This window comes from Sus scrofa, chromosome 11 (genome assembly GCF_054392235.1).
Source record: "Sus scrofa isolate SSC_HxYL_T2T_F1_AM1 chromosome 11, Sscrofa_HxYL_maternal_Yorkshire_Landrace_v2.0, whole genome shotgun sequence".
In the NCBI taxonomy this organism is placed as follows: Eukaryota; Metazoa; Chordata; class Mammalia; order Artiodactyla; family Suidae; genus Sus; species Sus scrofa.
The window spans coordinates 13,483,185-13,502,204 of NC_139393.1; the positions used below are offsets into that span (position 1 = coordinate 13,483,185).

Sequence of the window (19,020 nt, forward strand, 5' to 3'; positions counted from 1 at the left end):
AATTTGGAGTCTTATTGCCACATTTAACTACCAGATTATTTTTTTTCAGGAGACGTGTAGGTTGCAAGTCTATGAGAAAGGTATACACAAGGTGCATACATAAATACAGAAAAACAAATACAATTACAATAAACACAATACATACAGTCAACAAGAGATTTGCCTGAAGCTTTTTAAAACTTATACACTTTGAGTAGACAGTACATTTAGATTTCACTATTTCACTGGTCAAAAAGAGCCATTTTAAGAAACACTAATGCAAAAGCTTATGAAGAATTAATGAAGAATTAAGCTATGACTCACTTTGTGATGAACTGGCAGGTGAGAGGGCAGCTGGAGAAAGCATGCTAACTTGATTGAGATCCACAGATGACTTCCGAGAAAGACTGGGTGGCTTAGAAGCAGGAGGAGGAGTTGGAGATTTAAGAAAGCTGCTGGCCTGTTGTGGTGTAAAATAGTTACCTAGAAGGAGAACATAAAAGCTATTTCCTAGATTTGTAATTCATAACCCTGTGTATTCTGTTATTTCTTACATTTATAATTCAAAATTTTGAGTAAATCAAAATATGAGTAAACAGATTATGATCACATGTTCTCACTCTAGATTAGAGAAAAGTAAGGAATATAATACCTGAAGAACTATTCCCTGAGCTTGAGGGAAGTTTGATGGGCGGAGGTCGATGTTTTAGTCCCTTTCCTAGTACTGAAGACTGAACTGACACGGTCTCAGGCTGCTAAGAGACAGTGACATGAGGCATACTCGTTAAAAATCAGTCACATCAGAAATTCCTATTAATAACACTGCTGGATGAAAACACAGTTTAAAACTCTGCAAAGTATTCTTTTTTTTTGGCTGTGCCCACGGCATGGGAAAGTTCCAGGGTCAAGTTTTGAACCTGTGGCACAGCAATGACCCAAGACAGCAGTGACAGTGCAGGATCCTTAAACTGCTGAGCCACCAGAGAACTCCTGCAAAGTATTCTTAATGGCTATAGATTAGGTATTAGAGATGTTTCAAAAGAGTGTAATTTCACAAAAGGAAATCCATAAAATAACTTACAATATACATAAAGGATGAATAAAAGCTTTCTAAAGGAAAGATAGGGGAAAATGAATTAGAGGGAGAACAGCAGAGTGAGATGACAGCAAAGCTTTACTCTTAAACCTTTTGCAGAAAAGTAACTGTTGAAGCCACGTGATCAGTATATACAAATGTTCATTATACTTTTTGCTCTACCTTTGAGTACATTTGAAATTTTTCATTATAAAAAGTTAAATAATAAAAAGAAAATTAAAAATGTCCTTAACATTTTTTCAGATTCCTTGGGAAAAAAATCAGGCAGAAAAAAGTAACAGCAGGAAAACAAAAACCAAAAACAAAAAAAACCACACACTTCTGTTTCTTTCCCTGGAGAAAGCTGACTCAAGCTGGCTGAGCCACTGGAGCTATGTGACATCTTCACTGGACATTTGGCTTCATTCTGGACCAATTCCTGGTACTGATTGACTACTCTGAAACATTAGGGACAAAAGAGATAAAGATTAGCTAACTCAGTTTTAAACATAAATTTATTACACAGGAAATAAATAGTAAAAAAGTTCTATTAAAATTAACGCAAAAATCAAAATCAGACCATTTTCTTTCTTAAAAGGACATTCTTCTAATTTTTCAGTGACAAGCTAATGCTGAAAACATTTTGCTAGTTAAAAAAAAAACCTAAAGACGTATTTTCAGTATCTTGTCTCTAATACAGCAATTACAGGTATTACTGCACCAATAGGCAGCCAAAAGAATCACCACTGACTTTCACTTACGTAATGATTAAAATATTACCTAGAAATTCTTTTTCTTAGCTACCGTAGATATATCTAAATTTTGTTTAAAATAAAGCTATATTTTACACATTATTGTTATTTTCCTAATTCCATTAAAAAATCCTAGCATTACCTAAGGCATAATTAAAATTGAAGCCTTGACTCTGAATGGAGTACTCTCTATTCTATTAAGAGTGAAGTTTATCATATCCATCCAGATCAAAAATAAAGATGCAAATATTTTTACCTCTCAGCATCAGTCTTTGATCCAATAATGAACCTAAATTGTTTTTTTAAAAAAAGAAGAGAAATTAGACTTGTTTTAAGGAGCCTTGAGATTACTTTTGAAGGCTTCCATGTTTTAGTGACAATGATTTTTATAAACTGAGTTAAAATCTACCAAGATATCATGAAGAAAAAAAAGTAAAAACACATTAAAAAACATGAAGCAATGACCAAGTTTTGCATGCATTATAAAATAATTCTGTGAATAATTTGGCTGATTTAATTTAAGGGAGATTTATTTTGGCAAAAAACCTTATTTCAAAACAAAATCTGGGCTGAAAGTTACCAAGTGCTAAACACCCTTGCAAGTGTCTGTTTTACAGCAAAATTCATTGAACTACTGCTGCAAGGCCTTTGGCTTTCCTCTCACTTTAACTTTTAATTTTGGAAGTCATTATTAATGTTTACACAGCAGGATCTTAGATACATTTTAGACATGAAAGGTAGTTTATCGCCAATTCAAATAAAATGTCTTTACCACATTTTTTAAAGGAGTTTGACATTTATATGATTTCTTAACAGATTAAAATAGTGAGTTTGTTTATTTTTTAATTACCAATTTGAATGATCATCTGTGGAGAAGCTGAAATATAAAATGTAAAAAAAAAAAAGAAAAAACTTGGTTAATGCAAGCTCCAACTTTAACTTCATAGCTATTACATCAAGTAACTTATGAATATGGAAGAGTGATGGAAAGGCAGTAAATCATGCAGCATATTTGCAGCAACGTCCTGATGTAAAAGGCAAAAAATCAACTCTCTTATTAAACAGATCTCATCAGTTGGCTTTCTGAATCAGTTTTTTAAAGTGAGAACATAAGTTATACCCTTGTGTTTGAGAAAAGTTAGTAACTGTTTAAAATGACCAATGTATATCTTTAAGAGGAAGACTAAAAAACAGAGCTAATCAAAATATCTGAATTTTTTTCTTTTTTTTTGTTATTTCCCCAATACAATTTTTTTTCTACTGTACAAAATATTTGATAAACACTAGCTTAGGATTTCCTGACTTTTACTTAGATATCAATAGGGTTATTCTTTTTTTTTTTTGCTTTTTAGGGCCACAGGTGTGGCACACTGAAGTTCCCAGGCTATGGGTCAAATCAGAGCTACTGTTGCTATGCCATAGCCACAACAATGGGGGATCCAAGCTGCGTCTGTGACCTATACCACAGCTCATCACAACACTGAGTGAGGCCAGGGATCAAACCCACATCCTTATGGCTACTAATCAGATTTGTTTCCTCTAGGCCACAACGGGAACTCCGATAAGGTTATTCTTTAAAAATCTGTCTTTCTGCTGCAGTTTCAATTAGTATTTTTAAATGATTTAATGTAGAACTGGCCACTGATATTTTCTGCTGAGTCTCTATTTTTCCTTCTTCTCAAAATAGCAACTTGATTTAAAAACAGAATAATAAAAAATAATAAAAATAAAACTTAAATGCTGGGTACCTTGTAGTAAATATATGCAGTCCATTAAGTTGAGGAAGATCAAACTATAGCTGGCCCTCCATACCTGCAGATTCTGCATCCCCATGGATTGAAAATATTTGAGGGGAAAAGAAGTTCCAGGAAGTTCCAAAAAGCAAAACTTGAATTTGCCATGAGCTGGCAACTACTTATATAACATATAAATTGTATTTACTACTATGTACATAGTATTTACATTGTATTAGGGATTATAAGTAATCTAGATAAAGTATGTGGGAAGATGTGCATAGGATGCAAATACTATACCATTTTTATACGAGACGAGCATCTGCAGATTTTGGTATCCAAGCGGGTTCTGGAACCAATCCCCTATGAGTACTGACGGACAATTGTGTGTGTGTGTGTGTATTTCAGGGCCACTAACGACATTAAGCAGAGAGTCTGTGTCCTTACAGGCAGTGCTGAAATACCAAGTATTTTTAAGAGCTTTTCCATTTCCATTTATATAGTACACCTGCTTCCCATTTAAACAAACTATTGCCCAGAAGCCTTCATGCTTAAAGGCCTAAGTAGCAATACATAACTATACCAAGTAGGGTATTACAGGCATATCTTTCAAAGGAGATATAAGTAAATTCTGATGGCTTCTTTTGTCAATCACAAGTATTTAACAGAACTCACTGGGATGGAGATATCTGACTGTCACTTTCTTCATCTTCTTTACATGGCTGTATTTTACCATAGTAAAGTGGATCACCAAGTGACTGCAAAATGGTCAGCTTTGTTTTCTGATACTGATTACCAGCTTCACATTCAAATACATAATCATCTTTTATATCCTGAAAAATACAGAGCATCTCAAATAAACACCTTCTCCAGTAAGTAATCAGGATTAACAAAAATCAGGAATAAATATGGCAATAAGAAGACACTTGGAACAGTCTATAGATCTATTTAAGACTGCTTAAGAGAATAAAGCCCAAGATTCTTTTTTTACATGGTACTTTGAAAATGATTTTCCAATGGGATATTTAGTTAATTAAGCCTGAGTGACTATGTCAGAATTTCATATACTGAACATATGAATGCAAATATTAAAAGGATAAAACTTTTAAAAGCAAACCTGTTTCTATTTGTCATTAGTCTTTTTGCTCTTACACATATAAAACATCTCCCATCGTTTCACTCTCAGATTCACCTAATTACATATATTATGCCTTTTTCTCCCTTTAATAAGGTATTACAATTAGAGAAATTCACACAAAACATTTCTCTTTAAAGACAGCCTCAGAAAAACTTACTAATTACTAATCTGAAACAGAAAACAAACTACTAACATGCAACCAAAAGTAAAAATGCAGTTACACATTAAAACTGTCCTTTAGAATGGAAACCATACTTTGTGAAAATCAAAACTAAATAGCTGTTCCTTCTTTTAATTCACTGAACTACCAGAATGTTCTTAAATAAATAAATAAATAAAAGAAGACCCCAAGGTAAAGGCGACTGTACTTTATGTTTAATAAACTCAGATCCCAGGAGTTCCTGTTGTGGCTTTGGCGTAACAAACCTGACTAGTATCCGTGAGGATGCAGGTTCAATCCCTGGTCTTGCTCAGTAGGTTAAGGATCTAGTGTTGCCGTGAGCTGTGGTGTAGGCTGGCAGCTGTACCTATGATTTGACCCCTAGCCTGGGAACTTCCATATGCCTCGGGTGCAGCCCTAAAAAAGACACCCCTCCCCAAATAAAAAAAATTTCAGATTCCTCAATTAGAAATAACACCGTTGTAATGGAAACTACACTGGTTACTTACATGGGCTGGCCAGACTGTTGGTTGTGAGTCATCAGATTTGATAGACTTTTCCACTTTGGCATATTTTTCTACCTAAGCAATCAAATCAAGAGATACTAGATATAATGGAATCCATATTATGACCAAAGAGAAAAACCTACCTTAATGTTTTTAGCACATGAATTCTTGAATCACTAATAACACCAACTACTTATGCTTAAGCAGTTTAAAATTCTCTTGATATACACTCAATTAGACCAACTGATTTCACAAATAGAACAAAATTAGAATCTCCTGCCATTACATGTAAAACACATAGCTGCTGCTTGCAAAGTGCCTCCTCCTTTTATTCCATTAAGCTGGTATCACATTTGTCTTTTAGGAAAAGTAGAGTACTAGAGAGATGATTAAACCAGAGTCTAGATCTTTCCCTTTGGCTGAGTCTTCACCGGAACAGGAACTGCAGCCTAACAGTGGGGACAAAACTAGAGACTAGGGAAGTTACATTAAAACTGGTAAAATTTTTGCAAACCTTTCAAGTCAGACTTTGACCATATAGTCCACGTATCTTCTACCAGTCTGTGTGAACCAAACGTTTTTGTTTTCCTGGTAACCACAATTTTAGCAGTGACAGACTCACCTGGGAACCAGGTAAAAATTCAGATTCCCAAGTCCCTCCCCTGGAGACCCGACACAGTAAGTAGATCTGAAGTGGTGCTTCAAATCTATATGTTTAACTGGTATCCTAGATGCTTCTACCGACTGACTCAGAATGAGAAACTCTGTATTAGGGCTTTACGTCACAAAGCCTGGTCTGAGGACCCTAGTACCACACAACCTAGTAGCTTGTCAGTACTGCAGTATCTCAGGCCTTAGCCCAGACTTGCTGAATTTTAACAAGCAATCCACATGATTCTAATGTACATTAAAGTTTGGGAAGTACTGCTTGAGATATCCAGACTGCCCTCCAAAGCTACATATCCCTTTGGTATATCCACCAAACATCTCTTCTCAGGCTGTGTTCTTCGAGGGGCACAGTTATTGAAAGATAAGGTTGTTCTTTCTTGAGCTGTATACATAGCCTACTCCTGATGCTTGTGACAATTTTTTAAAAAATCACAGATAATGAGAATTGTACATGTGCTAGCCTGGAAAGGATATGGAAGGGCAAACGCCTATTAAAATGATTAACTAAAAAAATCAATGATCAACTCTAAAGAGTTGAGTGAATAATAAAAACAGGAGAAAGAAATAGAAAAATAGGAGTTCCCGTAGAAACCATGAGGTTGTGGGTTTGATCCTTGGCCTTGCTCAGTGGGTTACGGATCTGGCATTGCCGTGAGCTGTGGTGTAGGTCACAGACTCAGCTCTGATCTGGCATTGCTGTCCCTATGGTGTAGGCCAGCAGCAACAGGTCCGATTAGATCCCTAGCCTGGGAACCTCCATATGCTGCACGTGTGGCCCTAAAAAGACAAAAGACAAAAAAAGAAGTATAAAATATAGGACTCCCATCGAAAGATCTATTTCTTATCTTTGCTCATTTATAATTCATGTGCATCACGGATCAGCAAAGAGTATGACCCAAGGTTCCTAATATTGGCCACTGTGCCAACATCATTAATTTTTAAATTTAACCAGTGAGAAAAGAAGCATTATCAGGTAAGTATGATGAAATATTATAAAAGAATCAGAAACGTTTTATGCTTTACTATGTAACATGTACCATCTTTTTTCACATTTTTGAGTTTTTTGGTTATTATTAATAATATAATATAATATTATTCCTGCTCTAAACACAGACCTCTGTTATTGAGTTACATTCTTAGACATGTTAATGTGAAATAATATAGCTTCTGAAAATGAGCAGTTGATTTAACAAATAAGAGTCCTTCAGAATGGCCATCATCAAAAAGTCTACAAACAAATGCTGGAGAGGGTATGGAGAACTCTCCTATACTGCTGCTGTGAATGTAAGCTGGTACAACCAGTATGGAGAACAGTATGGAGGTTCCTTAAAAAACTAAATTGTAGAACTACCATATGATTCAGTAATCCTACTCTCGCATATGTCCAGAGAAAATCATAATTTGTAAAGATACATGCACCCCAATGTTCACTGCTGCACTATTGCCAAAACAACCTAAACGTCCATCAACAGAGGATTGGATAAGGAAGATATGTAGTAGATATAAACAATGGAATATTACTCAGCCATAAAAAGGAATGAAATGATGACATCTGCAGCAACATGGATGGACCCTGAAATTGTCATACTAAGTGAAATAAGTCAGAGAAGGACAAATACCATCTGAGATCACTAATAGGTGGAGTCTAATAGAAATGATATAATAGAACTCACAAAACAGAAACTGACTCAAAGATTTCAAAACCAAACTAATGTTTACCAAAGAGAAATCATGGAGGGGTTGGGGGGAGAAATTAGGGGGTTGGGATTGATATATATACACTACTATATATAAAACAGATGGATAACAAGACCTTACAGTATAGTACTGGGAAATTCATTCAATACTATGTAATACCTCATATGGGACAAGAATCTGAAAAGGAATGTATATATGTATATATGTAACTGATTTACTTTGCTGTATGCCTGAAATTAACACAACTTTGTAAGTCAACCATATTCCAATAAAATTTTAAAAAATAGAGTCTTTGCACAGATAGAACAAACTAGGGTTACCAGTGAGGGGAGGGAAGGGTGGAGGGGCAACATACCAACAGGGGGAAAAAAAGGGTTATCATGGGATTACATAAAATTGTGTATCAAACTTCTGAAAATTGTAAAGCACTATAAAATGTAAAGAATCTTTCATTCTTTAAATGAATAAATAATTTTTTTTTTTAAAAAGAGTCTTTGTTTTCTCAAAGTGTAAGTATTAGTGAAACTTAATGTGAAATTCAGTGCGATTCATGAACTGACTTACATCCACTTCAGAAGGTACGGACAAATTACAGGGGCTCCGTTTCCACATATCTACACACTAAAAAATTAAAAACAGTATAAATAAATATATCGAAAATTCAAAATTAGGCAAGGCATTTAGCATAATAATAAACTTCATTAAAAAATATATACTTACATTTCCTGCTTTAGAGATTTTGAGGTCATAATGCTGACCTGCTTTTCTTTCCTTCCTTTTTTGTAAGAAATCAAGTAATTTTAGCTGAGGAGGAGGTGGACAATGAGACAGATCCTGCTGCCGGTTCAGAGAGGATCTGGAATATCTCTTGAAACACCTGAAATATTAAGAGATTAGAACTAAACAAAGCTAATAAAATAAACTCAGAATAAATATAGTTTAAATTAGTTAGGTGTTAAATGTGTGATTAAATCACAGATATTTGTAGAACACTGTCACTTGCCAAGCAATGTCCTAGGCACTGATAAAATAAAAATGAACAAGACAAACCATGGAGCTAAGTGTCCAGAAGGGAAAACAGACATTCACAAGTAAACAATAACAATAAGCACTAAGAGAAAAAAACGGTACTGTGGTAAGTGATAGAGGGCAACAATAGGTAAGAGAAGGGAAGGACTCTAAAGAAATGCATGAGCTGTACATGACAAGATGTAACAAGCTATGGAAAGGTCAGCTACGGAATGAGCATTTGAAGCAAAGAGAAGAACTTTAAAAGATGCCGAGGCAGGAACAAAATTGGCTTGTTTTTAAAACAGAAAACTGCATCTGGGACCAGAGCACCAGGGTCCACACAGATTAGGTCAAAGAGCGAGGCAGGGACCTTGCAGATGAATGGTAATGTGTTTAGATTGAATGTGAAGTACAATGGGACGGTTTTAGAAGAACTCAAGCAAGTGGTGGCATGATCAGCTTTGAGGTTTTTAAAGTATTACTCTGGTTTGCTTATGTGGTGAATAGACCAAAATGGAGAAAGATGCAGTAGGAAGACCAGTTAGGAAGAAGTTTATTACAGAAGTCAGATGGTGGCTTGGACTAAGGCACTGGCAAATGGGCATGGAGAAATGTGGACAGAGATAGAAAGAGACTTTAAAGGCCTGCAGATGGATCCTCTATGGACTTATTTCACTATTTCCAAAGCTGTACCTTTACCCCAGCACATATTATTTCAATGGTAAAATCAGGGAATTTAGAAAATGGATAGGTTATTTGAGCCCCTTCAAACCTGAAGAAGATCCAAAGTGGGCAACTCAATTATGCAAAAAGAACTTAAAGATGAGCCAGATATAACTGGAATCCAAATTAATACGCATTCTTTTACTCTTTTTTTTTTTTTGGCCGTGCCTGTGACATATGGAAGTTCCTGGGCCACGGATTAACCCATGACCCAAGTTGCTGCAGTGACAATGCCAGATCCTTAATCTGTTGTGTCATCAGAGAACTCCCTGCATTCTCTTACTTTATTAAGTAGAGGAGATACCTAAAATATTCATAAGACAAACTACTATGTTATAAAAGGGCATTTAATTATAAACTGACCTCTCAAACAGTGATCACTTTTTCCCAAAGAAAAAAAGTGAAAAAAAAGAGAAAGAGAAATTTTTATGTTTTTGGTGAACAGACTGAAACCTACAGGTAGACTGTTCTTCAAAAGAATTCAAAGAATGCATCACTTCAACATAAAGCAAAGTATATAAAAAAATAATTCTTACACAAAAAAAGTAGTGAAAGGCCATTAAAAATCAAATTTTAAAAAATCAGAGCACTTTTACATGTTAGAGGGAAAAGATACCATAAATGGCAAAATTTAGAGCTACCTCTCTAAGGATAATCTTTTGGTTTATCCTTCCACACAGTTAATTACCGTTTCATTGGGCGCGTGTTCATCTTTTGCTTATTATAGAGCAATCTGTTTGCAGTGCAGGTTACGGCTATAGAAGGATCAAGACACAGTGGTTCGGCTGTAGCTAGAATCAACTGGCTCTCAAGCAAAAGTTTGTCTTCCTGAAATGTTTAAGATCATATATCAAAGGCAGATTTAAGATTTCCAAATCACACATATCACTTAATCTAGAAATAGTCCTTGGAATATTTTCTGCTAAGGAGTACAGTAAAATACAGTATTTCAAGTTCCAGCTTAAGTGTGTAAACTTTAGAAACTTGATAGCATAATTAATCTACTAATAAAAATTCAGTAATTTGTACAGTGTACAAAGCAGTCAAATTTTAAGACTGCCTATCCACTAACCAAACAAATATTTACTAAGCACCTACAATGTGTGAGTCACTGTTCTAGATGTTGGGGATATATCAGTGAACACAACAGATAAAATCCTCTGCTTCCACAAAGCTTGCAGGATTAAGATGGATGACAGCACTTTCAGTAACTGAGGTTAACAGGCTCATTCTATACTCAACTTCGTAACAAGAATAAAAATGGGAGTTCCCATTGTGGCTCAGCGGAAGCCAACCCGACTAGTATCCATAAGGATGCAGGTTCATTCCTGGCCTCACTCAGTGGTGTTGCCGTGGGCTGTGGTCTAGATCACAGACATGGCTCAGATCTGGTGTTGCTGTACCTGTGGTGTAGGCTGGCAGCTGTAGCTCCAATTCGACCCCTAGCCAGGGAACTTCCATATGCTGCAGGTGCACCCCTAAAAAGCAAAAAAATAAAATAAAATAAAAATGACTCCACTAATATTGTGTAAACTCTATACACCCAACTCCAAAATTTATAATGGCTATAACTACACATTTTAAAAGTCAAATGAGTTAATTACTATTACTGCTGATTAAGATTTTTTGCAAAAAAAAAAGGGAAAATTGCTCCTTTCAATAAATTTTTTTCAACTTTTTTTTTTTAAAGGGCTGTACCCATGGCATATGGAAGTTCCTAGGCTAGGGGCTGAATCAAAACTGTAGCCACTGGCCTATACCACAACCACAGCAACATGGAATATGAGCCATGTCTGTGACCCACACCACAGCTCTCGGCAACTCTGGATCCTTAACTCACTGAAAGAGGCTAGGGATCAAACTCTCATGGATACTAGTTGGATTCATTTCTGCTGAGCCACAATGGGAACTCCCTCAACTTTTCATTAAATTGTCAAAAGTACACAAAACAGAAATATGACACCCATGTACCAACACCCAATTTTATTTAGTGACTGCCCCTCTTTTCTTTTGGTTTTCCTGGAGTAATTTTAATAAATCTCTGATCTTCTATTTTTCATCTGAAAATCCTTAAGCATGCACTGCTACCTATTAAAAACCTCTAATGTCTAGTCTAGATTTAAATTCTCATTATCTCAAAAGTGTGTTTTTAATTGGTTTGTTTGAATTTGAACCCAACCAGGGCCTAACAATGTATTTGGTTTTTACCTCCCTTAAACATTTTTCCTTTCTTTAAAATTCTGTAATGATCACCTCCTCCATCATTTTTCCTTTTCTCATGCAAGTGATTTGTTGGGATTTGGCCAACTGTTTCCTCACATCCATGTCGTTTAATGGCTTTTCTACTTACTTTTCAACTGCTGGTTAGATGCAGAGGCTTGATTTAAATTAAAGTTCTATTTTTTTTTTTTTTTTTTTTTTTTTTGGTCTTTTTGCTATTTCTTGGGCCGCTCCCGCGGCATATGGAGGTTCCCAGGCTAGGGGTCGAATCGGAGCTGTAGCCACCGGCCTACACCAGAGCCACAGCAACACGAGATCCGAGCCGCGTCTGCAACCTACACCACAGCTCACGGCAACGCCGGATCATTAACCCACTGAGGAAGGGCAGGGACCGAACCCGCAACCTCATGGTTCCTAGTCGGATTCGTTAACCAATGCGCCACGACGGGAACTCCAGAAAGTTCTATTTTTTTTTAACAAGAGTTCTTCAATGGTACTACCATGTATTTTTTCATCCATCACATGAGGAGACAATGATTGACTGTCCCATTATTAGACCAGAGGGCTTAGTCAGATTATAGGTTTTTCAAATCTAAGAAATACAGCCATCTAGATTCATCAATTCATTAAAATTTCCAAGCTGATGACATTTTTAAGTCTATCATTTCTTTTACCCGTTAGCTGAAATTTTTCTAAAGAAGTTTCCTTGAAGAGACAATAAAGCCTACAGTCCCTTTATTTTTCAATCTTCAGATAAAGAAACTGATGTCTTAGGAAGCTGGAATAGTGCCCAATGCATTTGTTTTTGAATACTCTTTTAATAGCTTTTAACCTTCTTGTAAATGAAGATTACAGGTCAAACTACAATGCAATACTTGACATTTACTGATGAACCAAACCTTACTTTATAATCGTACTTCACAGCTAGAATGATTTTCATAATTTATATTTTCTTTAGTTTAGTAACTATTCCTCTTTTTAGTAACAGAGATAAGTGAACACTTTTAAGTGGACACCTCATATATACTGAGCCAGCATTGGAGGATAACCTGGGCTATTCTCAGAGATGGAGGGAGAGGTCCACTAGGGTTGCAACCAATATGGATGGGAAAAAAAACAAAAAAAAAGCCCCCCCAAAAACAGGCTAGTTCTGCTTTAGAATCCTAGATAATAGAAAATCAATTATGTATTTGTATTCATAGTGCAAACTAGACATTCTATTTGAGAGAGGATAAAAAAGTATGTTTCACATTGGGCATTAGGTCAACCTGATCCTATTGTACCATGTTCTAAAGCAACTATGACTGAACTGTTCTAGTTCTTTGAAGAATTACTGCATCTTTGTAGAAAATACCTTCTGCTTAACTTGTTATTTCATCCTATTTATGACCTGTTTGTGATTAAAAAATAAAAAAAAAAAAAGAAAGAAACCGAACTAACCTGGGTCCATTTATGGTTATCACTTGTTATTGAGTGCACATCACAGATTAGCGTCTACAAGAAAAATTTTAAAAACATATTAACATACATGCATACAAACACATGAAGACATTTAATAAAACTCCAAGTAAGATCTGAAATACTTCTTAATTAAGCATTCCTTACCTGCATTGTTGGACGTAAGAGAATGTGCCTACTTTGGTAACCAGGAGATTTCATATTATTTGACTGCCTGTAGTCACGTATTTCTGCTATGACACATCCACAATGAAAAATATTAACCTGTTTTGAGCGAAAAGTAAATGCAATTTTTCAAAAGCCTAAATAAACAGGTTTACATTGACTATTTCATATTCTTTACATTCTCGTGCAATGGTTCTGATCATTCACACACTTTTAAATGGAATTTCTTGATGGATGTACCACCACATAAACCCTTAAAAAGGAATTGTTTCATGTTCTCCACTATGACTCAAGAAGCAGTTTAACACTGTCAATTCCTAGTTACAGACTGACATTTAGCATTTATATACTACTGCTATTATAGATCACTGGAACTGCTGTTCTTCCTGACTACTCATTGGCTCACTTGATAACCTTTTCATTGTTGTAAACTGCTAACCTTGTCATTGTATAAATTATCAATAAGCATGCCAGAATTTCAGCTTAAGGATACAACTGCTATATTTGCTCTGTTAAAATTTCCGGAAGACAGGCTTTAGTAGCAAGAGGAAGAAAGCTAACATTATTTCAAATAATAATCTTCTGTTAAAGATACTCTTTTCTAGTCTGTTTTCTAAGACCCAAGGTTAGAATCTTTATCACTCAAGTCTTGCTAATTATCTCTTGCTATAGTTGCTTATGGTACTGTTTTTTTACCTACTCAGAACTTTCAGCGGGCACTTCGACCGCGACGTCATTAGTCACTATCATGCTCATGCTTTTTAACCAACATTTACTAAGCCACTATAATATGAACTATGTGCTGCACACTATCCAAGAAGCTTCACAGATAAAGTGGTGAGATACTTGCTCTAAGAGTGGGAATACAGACAATAAACATGTAAATGAATAAATACTTAATAAGTGAATGCTACAAGGGAAATAAAACAGGGAGGGGCTAATTTAGACCTTGTGCTCAGATAGCAACTCTCCCAGGGAGCGATTTTCAGCTAAGACCTGAATCACAACAAAGGGCCACACATCTGAGACACAGCATTCCAAACAGAAGGAACAGCAGGTGAGTAACACAGGGCTAAGCTTGGTGTGTTTTAGAATGGAAAGGAGTGGATGGCTGGAGTGTAGTGAGTGGCGATGAGAACCAGGAGGTGAAGACAAACAGAAAGGCAGGGGTTTTGTACAGTGAGAAGACACCAGAGAACTTTAAGCAGGGAACTTAGTTGCTTTTTGACTTGTTTTGTTTTGTAAGATTAATCTTGTTGTCTGCAGAAAAGTGATTTCTGTGTTCAAGAATGAAAACAGGAAGTTTGTCAAGGTTAACTGTAGAAGGTCATGACCATATATTTTGAAGGCATCGTTAACACTTGCTGAAGGACTGAACGTGAAAGGTTAAGAGAAGAGTCATCCATTAGATTGGAAAATAGTCCGAGAGGTAGAAATAAAAAGTTCCGTTTTGTCATTTTAAGTCCGAAGAACCTATTATATATCCCAGTAAAAATAAGGCACAAAGATTAAATGTCATGTTTTAAAATTCATAAAGCTGTTTGAGATTATCCAGGTGGAGGATGTTACTAAACAACAGAGTACTTAGGACTGAACCCTGAACATATGTATGAGGAAACAGAGGTGATATAGCAAAAAAGACTGAAAAAATAGAGGGAAGAGAAAAACCAGAAAGGTGATGCCTCAGGAGTCAAAACAAGAGTGTTTCAAGGAGGAAGGAGTTGTTTACACTGAACTTTGCTAGGAGACCAATCTCAATTAAGATGAGAACAGAAAATAATTGGTTTTTTTAAAGTTGAGAGACAGTACAATATGCTTATATTCTTATGTAACAGAGAGAGGAGAATAGAGAATAGAAGAGAGGAAGGTTAAAGCTGCCAGTCCTTGAGAAGGGGGAGAAGGATCCAAAACACAAGAGGAGAGGATGCCTCAGGAACAACTTACTTCATTCATTTTAACAAGAAGGCAGGCAGAAAGTGTGGACAGAGATGTAGGATGCAGGGAAGAAATGGGGGAATCCCATCTAATGGCTTTTTCTTCAGTAAAAGTACTACTGTACTACTGTATGGCTGGTGTGAAGCCAAGGAAGCAAGCAGTTTCTTCCATAATATCTTTTTTTTTTTTTTTTTTTTGCTGCCATTAGCACGTGGAAGTTTCTGGGCAGGGATCAAACTCATGCCACAGCAGCAACCTGAATTGTTGCAGTGACTATGCCAGATCTTTAATGCACTGTACCACAAAGAAACTCTTTCCATAACTTCTTGACTATAGCTGAGGGAGATATCCATGGATGAACTAAATGTTACAGCGATTTTAAAAGAATCAACTAAAACTATATGTTTCAGTACAGCCTAAAAGAATAAACAACCTACAATAAACCAATTTTCATATACCTATGTATAATGTCTTATTTCATGTTCCAAGCACTAAGAACAAAACGAAATATCTGTATCACAAAACAACATACAGTTAGCAAATCTAAAGACATCTGAAAGAGAAAAATTTTGTACCTGAGATTTTTCTAGGAGATCAACCAAAATAGGAGGTAATTCTTCTGCATCCAAGTATTCAAGCAATTCCCCTTCTTCATAAGGCAGTCGAATGGTCTCAGAATCTTAAAACAGAGTTTCTGAAAGTGATCAAGCTCACCAAAAAGGGTTGGTAATAATTTAAGTAACTTCTCATAAAAAATAGAGAGAATAAAGCCAAAAGCTCCCCTGAAGTCCTTCTTTAAGTCTTATAAATAAATCACTTTATATATTGCTAAAAAAAAAATTGATCTTCCATATAGAGTATTAGACCAGAAGGGAGAAAAACACCTAATATAATACAGAAAAACATCCAGCACAACAATCATGAAACAAATCACAACCAGCAGTACAATAATCAGAATATGACAAAATTCCAACACCTGGTAACCAAAATTTCCTTGAACTTAATCTAATCTGAAAATCAGAATAAATAGGTTATCACTTTTGAAAAATGGTCGCTTATAGAACAAAATTCTCTTGGTGTTAAATTTTACAATAAACAACCAACATAAAAAATTCTAACGAGGTAAGTTCCTTTTAGAACCCATATCAAAATTAAAATGCCTCTTTAGTGAAATCTGAGACTATATTTTAAAACTCTCTTCATATTCACATTGCAAGAATAAGATGCTAACACGTAAAAAGGCAGTGAGTCTGCTGAACTTTGATACCTTCAGACTCAAAGTATATCTAAAACAGAATAACATACTTTAAAACACTTTGTTATTTTAAGTATATAAACAGCAATAGGAAAAAGAGAAATTTTGACAATTATTTTAAAATTATGTCTTTTATCATTTAACTTCAAAGATATATCTCAATCAGAATAATTCTCAAATAGAGGAAGGCTAATCATACTAGAGATAATGTCTAACATTACAACAAAACATCAGAGAGAGGAAAAGTTGGAATCCAAGTTTTCTTTTATCAAGTCACAACTGATCTGTAAGAGTTAGCAAGTTAAAAAGCCACTTTTAAAAGACAGCACATCGTACCTAGCAGAGGGATTTGCGTAGCTACTGCCCTCTGGAGGTTCTTACCTGATCCATTTTTTCCCCTGAGCATCAGTGAGTATCCTTCATTTCCTGGATACAGGTTGACCACTAAACATGACAACGTCTCTTGCATAACAAGCTTCTCTAACAAGTTCACATTTCTTCTTAATTTCTGCTTTAAAAAGAGGCAGTGCTCATGAAAATAATTCAGCCTAACCGTAACAAAAAATGTTATCATTTAACAAAATCAGACCTGAATTGATCTTTTGGTGCTCCCTCCACATCCAATGTAGACTTAACTTTGATCCATTTTTATGTTTTATGCAAAGATCACAAAGAAAAACTAGAGATCTATAAAACAATATAAATAGACTATATGTACCTCTGAGTACACAGGTAGCAAAAATTAAAAAGGAAAACCATTAAATGTGAATATTTTAAATAATTATTTTTAAGGTTAATTATAACATATAATTAGTTTCTATTAAGTATAAATCTAAATAAATAAATAATTTGGAGCATTCTCTTTGACTGTACTACCCAAAGAAGTTCAATAGTTCTAATTAGCTGAAAATGTTAAGCCCAAAAATATCTAGCTGGTAAGAGGACATAAATTTAAGTAATTTTCTGTAAATTTAATATAACAGCTCCTTAGAAACCACTCTACTAAAACAAACAAAAAAACTATCAGGAAATATAACACACATACATCAATATCCATTATTTTAGAAATGCATACAATTTTGGAATTCCTGTCATGGTGCAGAAGAAACAAATCCAACTAGGAACCATGAGGTTGCAGGTTCAATCCCTGGCCTTGCTTAGTGGATTAAGCATCTGGTGTTGCTGTGAGCTGTGGTGTAGGTCGCAGATGTGGCTCGGATCTGATGTTGCTGTGGCTGTGGCATAGGCCTGCAGCTGTGGCTCCAATTCAACCCCTAGCCTGGGAACCTCCATATGCTGCGGGTACGGCCCTAAAAAAGCAAAAAAAAAAAAAAAAAAAAAAAAAAAAGAAAGAAAGAAAGAAAAAATAAGCAATGCATACAATGTAAAATGAAAGCCCCCTACAGATACAATTCTTTTCATCAAATGTTTTTTTGTGAAGGAAATCTTCTGTCAGTCAACAGAATATTTACTTTTGTAGGTTCTCTAAAAACAAATCATTTTGAGTATCTTATATTAAATGTATATATAGAATCATATGCAGAGAGAAATTATAAATTCTTGATCTATGGTCATCATAGAAGCAAAAAGCTGTATTTTGAAAAATTTAAAAAACCAAAGCAACTTTTAACAACTCTGATGTGAAGACAGAAAATGTCTTCAAGGACCACATAGTACTTTATGCTTGTGGCCCAATATGGTCTGTGTTGCAACTACTCAACTCTGTATTTACCTCAAAATCAGCCAGAGACAAGATATAAGCCAAGGAGTGTTGTTGGATTCCACTAAAAGTTCATGTATAAAAACATGCTGTGGGCCAGGTTTGGCTAATGGACAATGGCTATCAACCCTGATTTAGGATCTTTATTTATGTAACTCTCCTATCTTAGTTCTGCCTCTGAGGTAATGGCTATGTGCTCATTATATTGACTGTGGTGATAGCTTACAAGTGTATACTGTGAAAAGGAAACCTCAAATAAAACTGGAGTGGGAAAGGCCTTTAGAGGGACCTCTCACGCCACATCACTTATCATCAATTACCCCAAAGAGGTGCGGATTCCATCAGGAAGGGAATTACCTTGTACTCCCAAACAGGAAACACAACTACTTTACTTCTCCAACTGGGGAAGAAAGACTTTCTTTTTGCCCAGCAATAAGCAAGTGAATGGAAAAGGACTGCAACCCAGCCAAAGAAAAGCTGTCATCTCCTCAACTTTTACTTTCATCCAATGAACTCTCATTTTTTCCTTGCTGATGACTTTCTTTCCTTGTCCTGACCTTCATATCATAAAAGCCTTCCATGTTGTGTAACTCCTCAGAATATCTGACAGATGAGATGTTGCCCAATTCATGAACTGTTTAATAAAGCTAATTAGATCTTTAAATTTACTCACTTAAATTCTGTTGGTTGTTATGTTTTTTGTTGTTGTTGCCTTTTAGGGCCACACAAGCAGCATAGGGACTAGGGGTTGAATCAGCGCTATGGCTGCCAGCCTACTCCAGAGCCACAGTAACACAGGATCTGAGCCTCGTCTGCAACCTAC

General features: G+C 35.6%; 1 protein-coding gene across 50 annotated transcripts in view; it reads right to left on the reverse strand.

Moving 5' to 3' along the window:
• The window catches only part of SUPT20H (SPT20 homolog, SAGA complex component), a 39,160-nt gene that overhangs the window by 12,191 nt on the left and 7,949 nt on the right, over positions 1 to 19,020 (reverse strand). For 16 of the 50 annotated variants that reach the window (XR_014819207.1, XR_014819209.1, XR_014819191.1 and 13 more), the window contains 14 exons: positions 16,859 to 16,985; positions 15,798 to 15,901; positions 13,270 to 13,386; positions 13,105 to 13,158; positions 10,133 to 10,272; positions 8,431 to 8,587; positions 8,275 to 8,331; positions 5,347 to 5,418; positions 4,215 to 4,372; positions 2,657 to 2,683; positions 2,063 to 2,095; positions 1,395 to 1,512; positions 632 to 734; positions 304 to 462 (listed from right to left, as the gene is read on the reverse strand). Coding sequence is in view for 26 of the 50 variants with exons in the window: in XM_021065260.2 (XP_020920919.2) it covers positions 304 to 462; positions 632 to 734; positions 1,395 to 1,512; positions 2,063 to 2,095; positions 2,657 to 2,683; positions 4,215 to 4,372; positions 5,347 to 5,418; positions 8,275 to 8,331; positions 8,431 to 8,587; positions 10,133 to 10,272; positions 13,105 to 13,158; positions 13,270 to 13,386; positions 15,798 to 15,901; positions 16,859 to 16,985 (1,426 nt within the window). In the remaining 24 variants the exon portion in view is untranslated. Of the gene's footprint in view, positions 1 to 303; positions 463 to 631; positions 735 to 1,394; positions 1,513 to 2,062; positions 2,096 to 2,656; positions 2,684 to 4,214; positions 4,373 to 5,346; positions 5,419 to 8,274; positions 8,332 to 8,430; positions 8,588 to 10,132; positions 10,273 to 13,104; positions 13,159 to 13,269; positions 13,387 to 15,797; positions 15,902 to 16,858; positions 16,989 to 19,020 lie in introns of all 50 variants that reach the window. The other 34 variants (XR_014819203.1, XR_014819205.1, XR_014819187.1 and 31 more) reach the window with 3 other exon arrangements.